Source organism: Carcharodon carcharias, chromosome 28 (genome assembly GCF_017639515.1).
Source record: "Carcharodon carcharias isolate sCarCar2 chromosome 28, sCarCar2.pri, whole genome shotgun sequence".
In the NCBI taxonomy this organism is placed as follows: domain Eukaryota; kingdom Metazoa; phylum Chordata; class Chondrichthyes; order Lamniformes; family Lamnidae; genus Carcharodon; species Carcharodon carcharias.
Window position 1 is genome coordinate 32,127,178 of NC_054494.1, and position 19,254 is coordinate 32,146,431.

Below are 19,254 nucleotides of genomic sequence, written 5' to 3' on the forward strand. Positions count from 1 at the left end.
AGCGCTTCAGTTTGCCTTTGGTTAGGCTGTGATCCAGTAAAAAGGCAGTACACAAGAGAGCATTGGCTAATGGCAGAATTGGGCTCGATAACAGCACTAACTGTCCAGGCTGCAATAAGAATAGGGGACTGGTTTAGAAGTGACACATTCCTAGGCACCAGAGGGCAGCTGGTGCCTGTGGAATTGCACTCAAGAGTTGGCCTTTTGGGATTGAAGGGTAGAAAGGGGTGAGAATATGGCAGAGGAGAGAGTTGTTAGTTGCTTGCTGTATTTCTGTTCATTAGTTTCTCTGCATTTGCAATCACGGTCCAGAATATATTCACAATCAAAGCACACAAACCTTTCATTGCAGTTCTTTGTGATATTTATTTTCCATCTTCGGGCCCTGACAATGAGATTCGCTTATTAAGGTTAATATCCTTTAGATATGTTGTAAACTGAAGTTTGGGGAAAGTTTGTATCAAGTGTTTACTTGATAAGCACAAAACTTGGTTTCCTGTTTTTCTTAAATTGACTGATAAAGATGACCACGTAGAAATTATGGCCTGAATTTTCGGCTTGGCAAGCAGGGCAGGGCCTGCTTGCCGAGGTGTAATATGATGCGCAATAACATCAGGCTGGCATCCCGACATCACCACACGTCATTTAGATTGTCAGTTGTCAAAGGCCTGCTAAGGCCGTTTAAAAATCAATTAAAGTAATAAACTGGGCTGCCCGTCTAACCTTAAGGTTGCCGGGGAGGCGAAGGGCCCAGGTGGACTTTGCATTTTTCATGGAACCTCAACCATGGGCAGGATGAGGTTTCATGAAGGCCTTATAAATTAAATAAAGTTTTCCATTAATTTTCATTGACATGTCCCAGCTCATGTGATGCTGTCACATGAGAGGTCATGTCCTAAAATTTTTTGTTTCTTTATTTAAATTTTTGAAACTTAAACCAATTTCCCTGAGGCACCTCTGCACTCTTTCATGCGCATATGCCTGAAAGTGCACAGGCCCCGACTCAGGGAACTCCCTCCCGCCCGCACAGAGAAAGCTTAGTGCTTCCGGGCACGCGTCATGCTGGGCAGGCCTTGATTAGCCCACCCATGTAAAATGACGGCACGGACCCGATTGGTTTGCGCCCACCCCCGCACAACCGCTCCAACTGGGGGGGGGGGTGGGAAATTCTCTCCTATGTTTTTGAAGCTTTTCCCCTGAAAGTTGCTGAGTTTGAAAGGCTTCTGTGTAGATTAAGACTTGATTAATTGGTGACTGACTGTTGTAAATGACAATGCTTCTATTTCCCCTGCTGGATTTCACTCCCTAGAAAGTGTTTACCAAAACTGATGAGCAGCGAAGCCAGTGTAGATGGCAGGTATACCTGGAATTAGTGACGTGCTCTGGGTAGTCTTTACTGACTCATGTTTTTATGGCTTGTCATTTTGCAGGAAGAGAACCATCTATATCAAGTGACAGCAGGACAGATTCTTCTAATGAGAGCTACCATTACAAACACAGTCATCATGAGTCTACGGTCAGCCATTTCTCCTCTGACTCGCAGGGTACAGTGATTTATAACATGGAGAATGATACAGCCTCTCAAAGCAGCAGGGACACAGGTACTATAAATGCAGAACTGATGTGTAGCCCTAAGAATCGAAAATCAATCTCTGGTAGTACAGACCCTGGCAAAACTGATTAAATTAAGATAATAAAGGATTGTAATTTTAGAAAAGTAAATTTTACAGTGAATGCCACAAATTGAAGTGTAATAAAAACTAAAAAAGAAATTGATTCCATTCTTATAAATTTTCGACCCAAGGCATGAGTTTTTAAGAATGTTTTTTTTAAACCCTTTGAAAATATAGTTGATATTTTGTGAGCTCATGTCCTGTTGAAGGAATTAAATCTTGTATTTTCCTACTTTTTAAACTTGTGATGTATGGGTTCAGATAAATCAGCTAATGCAGTCTTTTAATGTCTTGTAGCATGGAATAGGCATGTTCTTTCATCTAATACATTAATCTGCCACCTTGAATTAAAATTGTCGAATGACCCAAAATAATCTGCATAAAGCCTGGAGAACTTCTAGGATATCAGTAAGCTGGTCACTTTAACAAGTAATTACCATATCAGTTATCCGTTCTGCAATCAGTTGTATTTCACTTGTAGGTTTTGATGCTGCTTAAGTGGGTCACTGCTTGCTGTGTTATGGAGACTAGTGATTGATCAGCCAGCTTGGCAAGTCAAAGGGGCTGGGAATGATAAACTTGTTGTTGGGAAGTGGAATTTTTCTGACGAGACTGCAGTAACCCAGCCAGTTCACTTCTCTGATTGGGTGGTCATGGCTGGACAAACAATCGAAAAATTGCCAGTGCTTTGTTTTGGTAAGCTGCATGGCTTTAGATGAAGTTCAGCAGTGTCTCTGCACACACTTGTGGTCCCTAAATTCTGACTTTTGCCTAAGCTGTCTGCAGTTAGTAAATCCGGTGTGTGTCTCTTAAAACAGCTACTTGCGTTTATACAACCTCTCAACGAAAAAAACATTGAATGCATTCTGAGGTATAATCATAAAAAAAGGATGCCGAGCCAAAGAAATAATTGTTAGGTAGAGGCTTAGAAGAGGAACCCTGGAGGTGGAAGGAGTTGCCTTTGTTGATGAGCATATTGGTCCTGAGGCTCTGTTTGGAGTTGAATAGGACAATGAGATTATGAAAATCTAGTTCAACTGCAGAGGCAGGTGCAAACAATAGTGTAGGTGTAGAACTTGTGATAAATGCTGAAGACGATTGTAAGACCAGCCTCACCAAAAATTGAAGGAAATTGTGACTGATCTAGATATTGGACAAGCAGTCTGACAGCAAAGACCATAGAGAGGTTCACAGAAGTAATGGAAAGGTAGAAATAGGTATCACCAGCACATGTAGAAACTGAACTTACGTCTGCAGTTTTTGTCACCTACGACCATATGTAGCTGAGGAAAAGGAGGAAATGAAGGATGAACTAATGGGACTCTGGGGAGAGGGACACAGATTGCAGAAAGAGAAACTGTTGCTGGATATATCCTGGCCACTGTCATGTAAGATTGGAACCAAATGAGGGCAATTCTACTGAGCTGGACAACAGGCACGAGGCTTTAGAGGAGGAAAGTGTAGTGAACACATGTTAGCAGAAAGGCTACAGAACAGTAAGGCAGAATAATGCATATCTGTGACATTGGTTAGCACTTTTTTGGTACCGTGGTAGAGGTGAGAACCTGATTGAAGGGATTCAGACAGGGACTTGCAGTGGACATGGGCACAAATTGGGAGATATGTGTGGATTTCTCTGTAGTTTGTGTTGGACACTTTAGACTATGATGATGGATTTCATTGAATGTTAACCAAATGGCTGACTAACCTTTGAAAAATTAAAGTTCTGCTGACGTTCATATAATTTTACTTTAAGGGCCCTTTTTTACCAAGGAAGAAATTGCCCATACGTTGGCATTCAGTGCAAATGAAACATGATGTGTAGAAGAGGACATAAGGACTCTGCAAAGGGATATAGATAGGTTAAATGAGTAGACAAAAAATTTTGCAGATGAAGTACAATGTGGGAAAACATGAACTTGTCCACTTTGACAGAATAGAAGAATAGAAAAGCAGCATACTATTTAAATGGAGAGTGTTTGCGGAACTCTCTGGACAGAGGGACTTGGGCCTCCTGGTATATGAATCACAAAAAGTTAATATGCTAGTACTGCAAGTGATTAGGAAGGCAACTGGAATGTTGTTGTTTATTGCAAAAGGAATGGAATATAGAAGCAGCAAAGTTTTGGTACAATTGTACAGGGCATTGGAGTACTGTGTACAGTTTTGGCTTCTTTATTTAAGAAAGGATAAAATTTCATTTGGAGCAGTGCTGAGATGGTTCACTCGGCTGATAACTGGAATGAAGTGGTTGTCTGAAGGGGAACGGTTGGACCTGTATCCTTTGGAGTTTAGAAGAATGAGAGGTCAATAATGATCTTATTGAAACATATAAGATCCTGAGGGGACTTGATAGTGTGGATGTGGAAAAGATGTTTTCCCCTTATAAGAGAGACTAGAACTAGGAGACACAGTCTAAAAATAAGAGCTCTCCCGTTTAAGGCAGAGATGAGGCGAATTTTTTTCGTTGGGGTCATTAGCCTGTGGAATTCTGTGTGCAGGCTGGGTCATAAGGCTGACTGACAAGGGCGTCAAAAGCATATAGGGAGTAGACAGGAAAGTAGACGCCACAATTAGACCATCCATATCTTATCAAATGGTGCAGTGGGCTCAAGAGGCCGAATGGCCTACTGCTGCTCCAAATTCATATGCTCGTATGACTTGGGATATTTGGAATAGATGATAAAGATAGGAAATTGAGGTTAGAATGATTTTCTTTTCAAAGCCCAGCAGAGCTTTTGAAATGGTTTATATCTGTGGATGCTCTCATGCTGTCAAAACTAAAGTTCTTGGTAGTGAGGGAAGCTCAGTGCATTTGAGATATGAGATCATTAACTATAGTGTAATTACAGTCAAAGACACAGCATTGTTTGATAATGCAAGAGCGTTGCTATCATGCATCACAGGTAATGTTATCACTGTCATCATTAATAGCATTGTATCAGTCAGTGATTTGGAGGCATGGAATCTATTGAGTTGTCCCTGCCATATTCTTTTCTTTTTAAAAATTATTCATTTTATCTTGAGAAATTGATATTTTGTCTCAGGACATCATACAGACAGTGAATCTAATCACCGACCTCCTTTCAAAAAAGGGATTTCTGTGGATAGAAGACGGAGTTCTAGCCGACCCAGGCACCCTGATAATCGAGGGAAGCCAGGGAAATCAGATGAAGTTCCGTCCTGTGGTTATCACAGTGAAGGTGAGGAAAAGAATCAATCTAGAAACCCTACAGTGAAAGTGGCATGAATTGAAAGTGTAGGGTGGTGGGTGTCTGTCAATAGTTGGGTGCTGTTCTTGTGCACGTTTTAGCCTTTGTGTTTTTCATGTCTGAAATTGTAGGTGAAACATTAAAAGAGAAACAAGCCCCAAGAACTGGACCAAAACCTGCTACTAGTAGATTAAAGGACTTCAGAGAAACCATGAGCAATATTATTCATAATCGACCTTCACATAACCAAGACCAGAGTAATAACAAATCATTTCAAGCAAAGATGACTGAACCTGTAGACAATGACAACTTCCGAATGTCAGGCGGACAGTTACGAGACTGGGAAATAGAAAGCACCAGCAGTGAATCCAAATCAAGTTCATCGAGCAGGTCAAAGACTTACTTGTGGAAACCCAAACGGGAGGTTCTCAATATTGACAGTATTTTCACAAAAGAGAAAAGGAGGGTTGCATGTTATACACAGATGAATGCAACGCCCGAGGATGACACTAAAGATTGTAACCACAATAAGACTGAAAATTCAGTAGGATTTGGAGGTACCCCTTTGACACTGGACAGTACAAAGAATGAAGGAAAAGGCGTACCCTTGAATAATGACAGGTACGAGAAGGCTGGGTATCCTGGTAAATGTATGCAACAAACAGGGACCCACACTTTGGGAGAAAATGAATGCTTTATTCAGAGAATGGAGTCTGGCTATGAGAGCAGTGAGCGCAACAGCAACAGTCCAGTAAGTTTGGATACTTCGGTTACTGATGGGATTCCAGGTGGATTGCACAACCCTAATGCTAATCCATTCAGGTAAATCAGTCATTTGATTATTTGGCATTTGTTACTTGCTTTTGGAGTAGGAGGTTGTAAGTTTCATTTTGCTTTATATTGTTTGTTAAAAACATAAACTTTCAAGAATTGCCTCTGTACAAAACTTCTTGCCACTTTCAAAATTTTTGGTGCGTATATTTTTTCCAATATTAATATTTTTGAGGGAGAGTGTAAATAAAATTCATCAAGTTTGACCAAGTGTACAGCCTAATGTCAGATACATTTAATGTGGTCTGTATATTCAGCAGTAGCAAAAAGAATGGCAATAGTGCCATGGGATTCTTGTACTAACAGCCATTGTTTCTTTGACCGGCAGTTGAGATTGAAGTACAATTTACTTTTTGCTTTCTGTAGTAAATAAATATATTGGCAAAACCAATTAATTTTGTTGAGTAACATGCATGTGTGTGAGCGTATATGGTACAAACTATTTAATACATTTAATATCATAAATTATAAGCATTGCTCTATGACGACTAGATGTGCAAACTAAATAAATGATAGGGCACAACACGGATTATCATAAAAAATACTACCTTGTCTTTAAGTTTGTGATCCACCCTCCAATGCAAAGTTACGCCTCTGTCTGCCTGTAGTCTCAGTTTATTTTCTTTTCCATTCGACCTGTGGTAATTGCTATAACTTGCCAGTCTAAGTTGGTACTTCTGTGCAATACAGTAAATGTCGATTTTTCTGAGGCACAATGTGTGTACTGCTCTATTTAAAGGGAAGTGAATGCCAAGAAACCCATCAGTTCTGGTCCTTCATGGAAAACTGTTCCCAAGTCCAAGAGTAGCAGTGCCTTACAACAGGAATCGTCTGCAGCCTCTAAGAGCTGGGTGAATTTGCAGCAGAGTTTCAGTAAGAAAACCTTTTATATCCTAATACTGAAAGTTTCTTTATGATGAAGGTAAATTGTATTGATAGTGTACTATGTCTCACTTGCATATGCCGTCATAACAAAATGACTTGCAGCTTTTTCATCTTCCCCTATTTAAAATTTTCCTGAAGTTTTTTGCCAAATGTTTGTTTTAAAAAAATTATTTCAGTATCATTTTGAAAATGCATGCAACAAGATGTTGAAACTGTTCCTGGTTACCTTGGTGAAGTAACTGTTGCAGGCGTGTTTATTTTCAAAGTTTAAAAAGAAAGATATGTATTCCCGGAGTCCTAGTGTGGACTGATTGACTTAGTACAACTGATAAGCAGTAACTCTGAGAAAACATGCCAGTTGTGAAAATCCTTCCATTTCATCACTTCCAGCAATTAGTAATTTGTATTATTTTTATCCCTTCTTTAAAAATAGTGCAATTTTCCTTTTGAATTGACATCGACCTGAGTTGTATTCTAAGAATTGAGACTGTGCGAAGTCCATTATAATAATGAAGTGACTTGTACAGATTGGTCAGTGCGAGGTAAATGTATCTCGATCATCCACAGCAGGTGACCTTCGAGCACGTGGGATACCTGTTCATCAGGAATTGGATTGAGTTGACCCAAACTCATTTAATTTAGTATCAACAGGGAGAAGAAGGCTCTAAGTTGATATTAACTATCGTTCTAGTGCTGAAGGTGCAACAGTCTGATGCTCTGTCATCACTAACCTTTTATTTAGCAAATACTTTTGTGACTTACTCTGATATTTGCAGCTGTAAGTGATTTTGACACAATTTTTTGTAACAGTCTTAACAGTAGATTTACTAAAGCTGTACATCATACTTATGACCATTAACTGCTAGGGGCACCCCCATGGATTGAGTTAGTAAGCATCTCATGCTTTACATAGAATATCCAGCGCATACTATTCGACCCAACCAGTCAGTACTGTTGTTTATGCTCCACTCAAGCCTCCACCTATCCTCCTTCATCCAAGTATCAGCATAACCCTTTTCCCTCATGTTTATCTAGCTTCCCCTGAAATGGGTCTATACTATTCATCTCAACTACTCCATGTCCTCACCACTCTCTGGGCAAAGAAGCTTCTTTTGAATTCCCTGTTTGATTTCTTGGCAACTATGGCAATTGATAATGAGGTCTTTAAGGCTTGCACACTTTGAGCTGCTAAAATTCCTCTTGTGGCACAGCAGCTACACCTGATTTTGTTTTTACCCTAAGATAAAAGCAAAATACTGCAGATGCTGGAAATTTGAAACAAAAACAAAAATAGCTGGAAAAACTCAGAACTGATGAAGAGTCATACGGACTCGAAGCGTCTGTCAGAGATTGATCACATCGAGGCATCACAGAAACCCCATTTATTACTTGTGCACAAGGGAGAACAATACAGCGAGAGTTATTGTACCATCTCAAAGCAGAATACACAAACACTTGCTTAAAAGCATTTTACAACCAATCAGTAAATTTTGCACATCTCAATCCACTTATTTGCATATGTTAACTGACCAATCCATGTTTTAGTTAATTTCCATTCCTACACCGCAGGTGCAGTTGTTTATAATTTGGCTATCACAACTTTGATTACATTCGGCCTGAGAGAGAGAGACATGGAATGTCTCAGGGCTCATCCTACAGTAGTCAGACAAGATGGTCTTGTTCTTCAAGTTTGCAGTGTTTTTCTCTTAGGCCTAAGCATTTAATTCAATTTCTCCATTAATCCTTTCAATACTGAGTGTGCTCCCTATAGTTGTCTCAGCCACCACATTTCCCCCCTTTTGTCCTAAAAGGACAATCCACCACCCTTAGCCAAGTTCTATGTATCCTAGCCGCCGGGCTTCATCCTCAGAGGGGTCTTGATCCCTGAGGAGAGGGAGGGAATAGATAGCTGGCTTGAATCAGCAAAGTAGGCACAGGAACCCAATGGCAACTCACCCACCCGAGTACTACCCTTGGTATAATTTCTCCTGATGCATAGCCAGGCCGGGCCCTTAACGACCACAAAGGTGGGCTCCCATCTCCAAATGGTCGTTCGATGAAAGAGGGCCCCTGTATTAAGTAGGGACCATGTAGAATCTGAGGGGAAAGCCAAAAAATGCATCTCTGAGGAAGAGGGGTTAACAGGAAAATGAGTACAAATTCAACATTTAATCCAATTAACTTGCGAGGCTATGGCCTGCATTCGTTGAACCACAGAATTGGTAGTCCATCCCTCTGCAAGGACCACGCAGGACAGGATCAAAATCAGAGTCAGCACTCTGATGGCTCAGGTAAAGTTCTTGCACAAGTACTTCCGTCCGAGGGCAGCGTCCGCTTGACGTGCGATGCGTGGATCCACAAGGGTCGTCCTTCAACTTTCACGGCCATGTGGGTGGTGAGCAGGACTTGGAAAGCCCTTCCCATCCAGGTTCCAAACAGTTCTTTCTCCTGAAGGTCGTTACCAAGACTAGGTCCCCAGGCTGGTATTGATGGCATTCTTCAATGGTGGGCTTTTTCTGAGCTTCTGCTACCTGTATATGCAAGCTCTTGAGAGAATTAGTGAGTGCTATACAGTATGTAATCATTCCCTCATCCATAGCTTGGATGTCCATTTCCCTAGCAGACAAAGGTGGGGGCCACTGGGAGGCGCATATGACGTCCCATTACAACTTCATAAGGAGAGGGAGGTGGTACGGTTAGGGTGAGAGCGCATAGTCATGAGCGCCAAGGATAGAGCTTCAGGCCATTTCAAACTGGTTTCTTCACATAATTTAGCTAGTTTGTTTTTCAGAATACCCTTTTTGTCTTTCCACAGCCCCAGTAGACTTAGGGTGGAATGGGCAGGAAAGGTGAGGGTTGCATTGTAAGGCCTTCAACAGTTCCTTTATCACTTTAGCGGTAAAATGAGGCCCATTATCACTCGATAAAATCTCTGGTATCCCAAATCTGGGTATGTATTCACGCAACAACAATTTTACAACAACAACAGCATCATTTCGTCGGGTGGGATTTGCCTCTACCCATTGCGAGAACATACATACTAGAACTAAAACATAATTATATCCCATACATTTAGGCATTTGTATAAAGTCCATTTGTAGGTGTACAAATGGGCCCCATGGCTGGGGTCCCATACCAGCAGTCACTGGGCTTCTTGCCTGGGTTATGTCATTGACATAAGTATTACTAATACAATGCCTATTAGCATATTACTATTCACTATACATTCAACATTCATTCTATATACATGTGTTAAACCTCTGAGCTGGCAACCGGTCAAGTGATGATTCTTGTCCATAGTTGCTGCATACATCATTTCTGCTCGCTTCATCTGAAATATCTTTCCCTATTTCAATTAATGTATTGATAGTCCCCACATGACTTTCGAGCACGGTAGCCAGGCTTTGGATTAACCAGTGATGTCCCTATGTTGAATATCGTAGCGGCATCATTTATCAGGCTGCGCTTAACACGGTTCCCTCCCAAGCCTGATCACATCTCGCCATTGAACTGAAATGTTTCAGTCATCAATTGGTGCATCAGAGCCGTATAGAGTGCTTGGGTATGGGTTGAGCACCACTGGGGCAGGATGACACTGGATACATTCACGACTATGGGTACCAGCTCATGGTGTACATTGTCATACAAAACTTCTGATTAACCAGTACCAAACCATTCGTCGGTCCTGGATGCATAGTCAGACAAGATGGGTCAGTTGGTGTGGTTTGAGGGTCTTCAATTATCTCTACTCGGACTGTGAAAGTAGAGATGGGAGGTGGTTGGGTAGTGGCGGACCTCCCATGCCTGATCTGAAGCAAACCCTTACTACAATTTTGAAAGCACTTGTTCTCCTACTGTTACCTTTATCATTCCCCGTTGCATGTCGCATTCGGCACTGTTCATGCTGTACCAAGTTCCTCCTGCGGTGCGGGATGAGCAGTGATGATCCCCGACCTTGTTGCCAGTACTGATACGCCCATGACCAGGATCGTAGGTCTGTGGAGACATTAACATTGGCTCTCGTTCTCATATCTACAAGTGCGCATGTATCACCTGTCATAATTACCTCATATGGTCCATGCCTGTTCGCTCTGAGCTCACCTTGACCATCACCTTATTCCCCACTTGGGGGGGTCCGTTGTTGCTTTTTGGATTTGCCTGTTTCCATATCCTGAATCATCTGTCAATCTCTAACTTCCTCTCTCAACTCATGTAATTGCCTACTTAATTTCCTTACATTGTCCTGTATTTTTCCTTTCAGTGGCCCTACACCTCCTACTATAATGCCTTCAGGTAATTGCATGGCCTTTCCTGTTATTGTTTCAAATGGAGTGAACCCGGTGGTCCTGCTTGGGGTAGCCCATGGCACACTAGAATGCTGGGCAATACTGTGGCCCAGTTGTTGCCTGTCTCCTGAATTGCTTAGGCTATAGATGTTTTTTAAAGTTCAGATCATCCTTTCCACCGTCCCTGGACTCTGGGGGTGGTAAGGAATATGGAATCTCTGTTTAATCTCCAAAAGATTACACACTTTTTTAATGACTCTCCCTGTGAAATGAGTTCCCTGTTCTGAATCCATCTGGATAGGCACCCCCACTCCTTCCAGTTTACTCTCTCCAGCTGCTGTCTCATGTCAGACCTCAATTCCTTAAACAACTTTACAATGCACCATTTTATCCTATCTTTCAATGGCTCAGTATCTTCACTTCCGGTGATGGTTCTCTCTGGGAACCGCTTAACTCTGCCTGTCATCAAGGTGTTAATCCTGTGGTCTTACTTTTTGTAGCTCACAGGCACATTGATATAATCAGTAATACATCTATTTAGCCTTTTTCCAGCTTTCCCTTTACCTGTATCCATCATGTGGTAAGTTGTTGTTAAGTATTATTTCTCCTTACATTTCAATTCCTGAACTACAGATTCCACATAGAGGTAAAACTAAGTTTTTTTTTGACCATGATCATCTTGATTCTCTTGAAGTCAGTTTCTCTATTGTCTTGATTGTTTAAAATGTTTCCTTACTGTTTAGGCAGTTCCAATGCCTCAGTTGATGGCCAAATTATCAAATTCATTTCCCTTAAAACAGTTTGTACATTATGTCCTCTTTCCCTAACTCTTTCTCCTACTTTCCTCTCACCAGTTTACACATGCAACAGCTACCATCTTATCTTGTTCATATTGTCTGGAGAGACTTTACAGTCCAATAAAGTATTCTCATAACAATTTTAAAACAGAAATCAAGCATTGACATATTTTGCTTCCTTATCTTCTTCTCAAACAACATCGTATTGTCCCACTAAATTATGTCTGACTTTTTTTTTTGCATTATCCCAGATTCATTAACTCGGCCAAAAAATAGATTTCTGCCAAACTTTGTCCAGATCTTGAGCTTAACTTCACATTTTGGGAACAGACTTACAAACACAAAAGCTTGCAGCATTTGAATTAGTGCCAATTGTTGTCAAAAAGCCTTTTAAAATTAAAATTCCCTTTTGAGAACTTTATCAAGAACCAAAACTAAAATTTTTAAACTTTGTAAGAACTGTAATTTACACTATCAAAATTAAAACAACCTCTTTTTCACCTGTAACGATTTGTATCCAAGTTATAATTTCCGTAGGTTTATCGACACATTCTTTATCTTAGCATCCTTGTTATTCAAAGTAACCTGTTAAATTACACTGCACTTTACATCTCAAGATTGTCCCAAATTCAAATTCCAGTGCTTTTGGAAAGCGGATTTCCTTTAATATTTAACTTATCTCTTCATAAGAAACCCATTTTTACCCATTGGAACCACCTAGACCTTGTGTTTATGTCTTTTGGTTTTCCTAGAATCTTTCTGAATTTCAAGTAATTTTTTTTCCTCAGAATTTTAGAATACAAACTCGAATGTATTAATCCCAATAAGTTTGGAAGCTGATGATGAGGATTATTCCCTACTAGTCTGCAAGGGGGTGGTAACCCATTCTACTCTCTCTCTCTCTCTGAACTTACTGCACTCCATTCTCTCGGGTCCAACCCTGACATTGTCATCAAACCCGCTGACAAGGGTGGTGCTGTTGTTGTCTGGCGCACTGACCTCTACCTCGCGGAGGCTGAGCGTCAACTCGCAGACACTTTCTCCTATCTCTCCCTGGACCATGACCCCGCCACTGAACATCAAGCATTGTTTTCAGGACTGTCACTGACCTCATCTCCTCTGGGGATCTTCCTCCCACAGTTTCCAACCTGATAGTCGCCCAACCTCGGACGGCCCGCTCCTACCTCCTACCCAAAATCCACAAACAGAACTGTCCCGGTAGACCGATCGTGTCAGCTTGCTCCTGCCCCACAGAACTCATTTCTCATTATCTTGACTCCCTTCTCTCTCCCCTTGTCCAGTCCCTTCCCACTTACATCCATGATTCCTCTGATACCTTATGTCACATCAATTTCCAGTTCCCTGGCCCCAACCACTTCCTCTTCACCATGGACGTCCAATCCCTCTACACCTCCATCCCCCACCAGGATGGTCTGAGGGCCCTTAGCTTCTTCCTCGAACAGAGGCCCAAACAATCCCTATCCACCACTACTCTCCTCCGTCTGGCTGAACTAGTTCTCACACTGAACAATTTCTCCTTCAACTCCTCTCACTTCCTCCAAATAAAAGATGTGGCTATGGGTACCCGCATGGGCCCCAGCTATGCCTGTCTCTTTATGGGGTGTGTGGAACATTCCTTGTTCTAGACCTACTCCGGCCCCCTTCCACAACTCTTTCTCCGGTACATCGATGATTACTCCAGTGCTGCTTCATGCTCTCGTTGGGACTTGGAAAAATTTATTAATTTTGCTTCCAATCTCCACCCCTCCATCATTTTCACGTGGTCCATCTCTGACACTTCCCTTCCCTTCCTTGACCTCTCTGTCTCAATCTCTGGTGATAGACTGTCCACCAATATCCAATATCCATTACAAGCCTACCGACTCCCACAGCGACCTTGACTACAGCTCCTCACAGCCCGCTTCCTGTAAGGACTCCATCCCATTCTCTCAGTTCCTTTGCCTCCGTCGCATCTGTTCCGATGATGCTACCTTCAAAAACAGTTCCTCTGACATGTCCTCCTTCTTCCTTAACCGAGGTTTTCCACCCACGGCGGTTGACAGGGCCCTCAACCGTGTCCAGCCCATCTCCCGCGCATCCGCCCTCACGCCTTCTCCTCCCTCCCAGGAACATGATAGGGTCCCCCTTGTCCTCACTTATCACCCCACCAGCCTCCACATTCAAAGGATCATCCTCCGCCATTTCCGCCAACTCCAGCATGATGCCACCACCAAACATATCTTCCCTTCACCCCCCCGTCGGCATTCCGTAGGGGTCGTTCCCTCCAGGACACCCTGGTCCACTCCTCCATCACCCCCTACTCCTCAACCCCCACCTATGGCACCACCCCATGTCCACACAAAAGATGCAACACCTGCCCCTTCACTTCCTCTCTCCTTACCGTCCAAGGGCCCAAACACTCCTTTCAAGTGAAGCAGCATTTCACTTGCATTTCCCCCAACTTAGTCTAATGTATTCGTTGCTCCCAATGTGGTCTCCTCTACATTGGAGAGACCAAACGTAAACTGGGCGACCGCTTTGCAGAACATCTGCGGTCTGTCCGCAAGAATGACCCAAACCTCCCTGTCGCTTGCCATTTCAACACTCCACCCTGCTCTCTTGCCCACATGTCTGTCCGTGGCTTGCTGCATTGTTCCAGTGAAGCCCAATGCAAACTGGAGGAACAACACCTCATCTTCCGACTAGGCACTTTACAGCCTTCCAGACTGAATATTGAGTTCAACAACTTTAGGTCCTGAACTCCCTCCTCCATCCCCACCCCCTTTCTGTTTCTTCCCCCTTCCTTTTGTTTTTTTTTCCAATAAATTATATAGATTTTTCTTTTCCCACCTATTTCCATTATTTTAAAATATTTTTAAATCTTTTATGCTCCCCCCACCCCCGCTAGAGCTATACCTTGAGTGCCCTACCATCCATTCTTAATTAGCACATTCGTTTAGATATGTATCACCAACTTTAACACCTATGTGTTCTTTTGTTCTGTTGTCTGTGACATTGTTTGATGATCTGCTTCTATCACTGATTGCTTGTTCCTACAACCACCCCCCCCCTCCACTTCCTACCCCCCCCCTCCACTTCCTACCTCCCCCTCCACTTCCTCCCCCCCCCTCCACTTCCTCCCCCCCACCCCTCCACTTCCTCCTCTCCTCTCCCCCCCACACACACACACACACACACACACACACACACACACACACACACACACACACACACACACACACACACACACACACACACACACACACACACACACACACACACACACACACACACACATAAAAACTTAAACCAGCTTATATTTCACCCCTTCCTTGGATTCACCTAGTTCTGTTGAAGGGTCATGAGGACTCGAAACGACAACTCTTCTCCGCCGATGCTGCCAGACCTGCTGAGTTTTTCCAGGTAATTCTGTATTTGTGTTGGGGTGGTACAAGGGTTGGTTCATCTCAAACAAAGGCAAGCCCTGTTTTATCTTTACACTACCTTCAAATTACGATTTTTGCCAGAAATCTCAACTCAAACCTTATACTCAAAACTTTGGAATATTTGAATAAACTTTTCCTTTAATTTCATATGGGGCTTTCAATTCCAAAGTGCTCAACTACACACACAAAAGACAATTCAGGGAAGAAAACACATCAAAGCTCACATACAAATGCTTAATTGCACACAAACAAACACATGGATAAAGGTATGTATCAATACTCCTATACTATTGAACTTAACTCTAAATGAAGCTTTGAGTAGCAGTGATGGAATAAAGGGATCTTGAAGGCTCCATCTATAGGGACCTTCAAACTGACAAAAGCTCACATTTTCTCTGCTGCTGCTTGTCAATTGCTCATTAACCCCGTAGGGGTACCCTTTCTCTCTCTCTCTCTCTCTCTCTAGTACAAACAGCTCTTGTAACTTAGATCAATTCACTTTTTAAGTTACAGAAAATTCAGTAGCGGACTATCTAACTCCCTTAAGACATATTATAAGCGCTCAATTCTGTCCCGATTAAAAGTTCCAGCTGGTGGGAAGCTCTCTCCTTTACCTTGAGTCCATTTAACCCAATCAGAAACATATTGGACAATTTCAAGACTGTAAAGGACATACATACTACTTTTTCAACTCCAGGGGACTCGAACCCTTGGGAATACTACTACTACTTACATCATATTACTAGCCAAATTAATCTCCCAAATATTTAAATAGATGACTTACCCTGAGAGTCAGCCACAGGCAGGCAAAGGCAGATCGCAGGTCAACAAACCCCAGAAGCCCAAATGGGGCTGCTGCGGACTGAGGAGTCCTTGAACCACGAGGTCCTAACGCTGGCGCTCCGTGTCTCAGCAGACATTTCGGTGGAACCTCCAGATACTGTCGGAGATTAATCACACCAAGGCATCACAGAAACCCCATTTATTACTTGTGCACAAGGGAGAACAATACAGCGAGAGTTATTGTACCATCTCAAAGCAGAATACACAAACACTTGCTTAAAAGCATTTTACAACCAATCAGTAAATTTTGCACATCTCAATCCACTTAATTGCCAATGTTAACTGACCAATCCATGTTTTAGTTAATTTTCATTCCTACACCGCAGGTGCAGTTGTTTATAATTTGGCTATCACAACTTTGATTACATTTGGCCCAAGAGAGAGAGACATGGAATGTCTCAGGGCTCATCCTACAGTAGTCAGACAAGATGGTCTTGTTCTTCAAGTTTGCAGTGTTTTTCTCTTAGGCCTAAGCATTTAATTCAATTTCTCCATTAACCCTTTCAATACTGAGTGTGCTCCCTATAGTTGTCTCGGCCACCACACGTCGGCTGTGATCCTCTTCGTGGATGCTGTCGGACCTGCTGAGTTTTTCCAGCTATTTTTGTTTTTGTTTTGTTTTTACCCTGCTCCAGCCTCAAAATGTTTTACAAGAATCCCATTGTTTATCTTCTAGTTCATTGTGTTACAGATTTATTTTTTTTAAAAACCAACAATTCCACAGAAACACAAATTCTCAGCTTTGACTGGGATGTCTTGAATGCCAGGAAGTTGCTTGCCTAATAACATGGTCAGCTGGAGGTGCCATGAGTGATGTGAATACGAGACGATGCCAGAGCTGAGCATTTTAGTTAAGCAGCTAACAGTTCACGACATGTCTACAAGAATCGACAACCAGATGGTTTTCAGTTTGGAATACATCATGGTGAAAACCTTTGAGCCAGTCACCCACAGTGAAACAGAGCCAACTGCTTTCTGTGGTCCAATTTTATGTGCATGAGCTTAATCATCCTGTTGTCAGGAAGTTCACCACTTGTTTTGGCCCTGACTCTCATTTTTAACTTTAAATTAATTGCCAGATTAGCAGAAAAGATATTTAAGATCAGCTGAACAATCAGCGTAGGATGGCTGCTGCAGTGTAGCATGGTCCTCCTCTAACTGCTCCACTCAATACTGTTTCTGCCTCTTATGCACACAAGCAGGATAGGAGAAATATTTTTCAACTTTCTGGGAAATACGCATCTTATCTTCCACTTGTCCCCTTGTATCAGCTGGAGTGCAGCTCCCCAACATTTTTGCTTGAATTTATTCCCTCAGGTACTGACATTTAGACTTGGCTATATTAATTCTGATTCCAATTTTATTATTTAAAAAGAATATATTTTTAAAAATTCTATACTTATATGCAAGATGAGCTATAGCCACGTCTGTTACAGTTAATCCCCCTGATACATCACAGCTGTCCCCAAAGCATAAGTATCTGATGACATGCCTACTTTGCTAAGTCACCTAATGTTACCCAGTCTACTGGATGGTGCTAGTTGGAGTTTAATTTGTCTTTTACTTCAGTTGTGTTTGCCATCCAGTTACCTATAGATGCAAAACTAATGGAAAATGAGTAATTCATATCAAAGGCACGTGCACCACCTAGTGGTGGAGAATTGCTACAGCAAGTGCCTCTTCCTCATTCTGCCCACACTTCTTCCACTGAGCATCATAGAGGAACAAAGCAGCAATTATGTCTTAGTGAAAGCCAGCCAGACAAGGGCTGAGATGAGGCAGTTGGTGCTATGTAAGACTGGTATTTGATCTTGGACTCAGGAACATCAGTGGCTAGAATGTTGCAAGCTGTCCGGTGTAGTTCCTTCCATCAGAATGAAAGAGGATTTGGCTGATGGGCAAACTTTGTGACTTGGCACAACAGCTGCTCAAAAACACCAGCTCAAAGTTGGATATGAGAAAGATACACTTGTGCATTCAGGCTCTAGTGCCTATCATGGTTGGTTTGCAGAGAGAGATACAAGTGCTCAGGAGGAGGTTTGGGGTCATTTGAGTATGGTGGTGGGTGCCTGCTCATCAGACATTTGAACTGACCCTCTAAATAACCCATACCTAAGATTTCTTGACATCTTGATGTACCCAAAGGCACTGAACTTTCCAAGAAATCAATTCCTTTGTGCTGCTTTTTGGTAATCTTTTCTCAATCCAATTTTTACATTCCCTGCATTGTTAATGAGAACCCTGGGAGGAAATTACAGAAGGTTAGAAGTGGTTTTATATTGATGGCTGCTAGGAATGTCCTTTTGCAAAGCTGTTAATGGGAGGAGAATTCAGGCCAGTGTCTGGTGTGGTCTGCAGCAACTATCTTGACTTGTTTAAGTGAAATAAAATAAACTAATATTACACTTTGACACAAATCATACCTCAACTAAATAGAAATGGTGTGCAAAATTTGTTTTTTTTTCTTAACAGTAATTTCCTCCCCATCATTGCATCTTCCCTGCCAAATATTTGTTAAATTGGCCTAAGCCAGATGATGAAGTATGCAATAAGACACAGACCTTTGCCTTGTTAGTAGGTTTATTCACAATGCAGTATGACAGATCTCTGCCTCTTAACTATTAACCCCGTGTCCCAGCTGACTCTCCTTATATATGCTCTGTCCTTAAGCAAACAATGCCCGTCACCTGTCTATCTTTAACAACGTAATCAACCAACCGTTAACAATATTTTCATTGAAAACCTAATGATTTCCTCCCAGATCTGCACTGGTGTTCATTTCAATAAAGCTGAAAGTTGTTAGGATGCTGCTGTGCTGCTTTAGAAAATATCCTAACTGAATATCTTATCCTGAGAGAGACTCTGCCCCCGTGTTAAGGGGATGATGACTTTAGGTCTGAGGTGAGGAGAAATTTCTTCACTCAAAGGGTTGTTCATCTTTAGAACTCTATACTCAAGAGGGCTGTGGATACTCCATCATTGAATGCATTTAAGGCTGAGATAGACAGATCTTTGGCGTCTCGGGGAATCGAGGCATATGAGGAACAGGCACAAGAGTGGAGGTGAAGCCGAAGATCAGCCATAATCATAATGAATGGCGGAGCAGACTCAATGGGCCATATAGTTACTCCTGCTCTTATTTCTTATGTTCTTATTCAGAACAGATGCCCAAGATATTGCCAGATATACTCAGCAGCTGAAAGCACCCTGCTGTGTAGCAATGATGGCTGACTTTCATGGTTATTTACACTAAGGTCCAAGAACTGTTGTGATTTGGGAAA

The 19,254-nt window shown here is 42.1% G+C and overlaps 1 protein-coding gene across 9 annotated transcripts in view; it reads left to right on the forward strand.

The window, feature by feature from the left end:
- The window catches only part of usp54a (ubiquitin specific peptidase 54a), a 143,231-nt gene that overhangs the window by 106,545 nt on the left and 17,432 nt on the right, over window positions 1-19,254 (forward strand). For 7 of the 9 annotated variants that reach the window (XM_041176211.1, XM_041176212.1, XM_041176203.1 and 4 more), the window contains exons 11-14: window positions 1,431-1,601; window positions 4,721-4,876; window positions 5,017-5,707; window positions 6,456-6,589. In XM_041176211.1, the coding sequence (XP_041032145.1) occupies window positions 1,431-1,601; window positions 4,721-4,876; window positions 5,017-5,707; window positions 6,456-6,589 (1,152 nt within the window). The remainder of the gene's footprint in view (window positions 1-1,430; window positions 1,602-4,720; window positions 4,877-5,016; window positions 5,708-6,455; window positions 6,590-19,254) is intronic. The other 2 variants (XM_041176207.1, XM_041176209.1) reach the window with 2 other exon arrangements.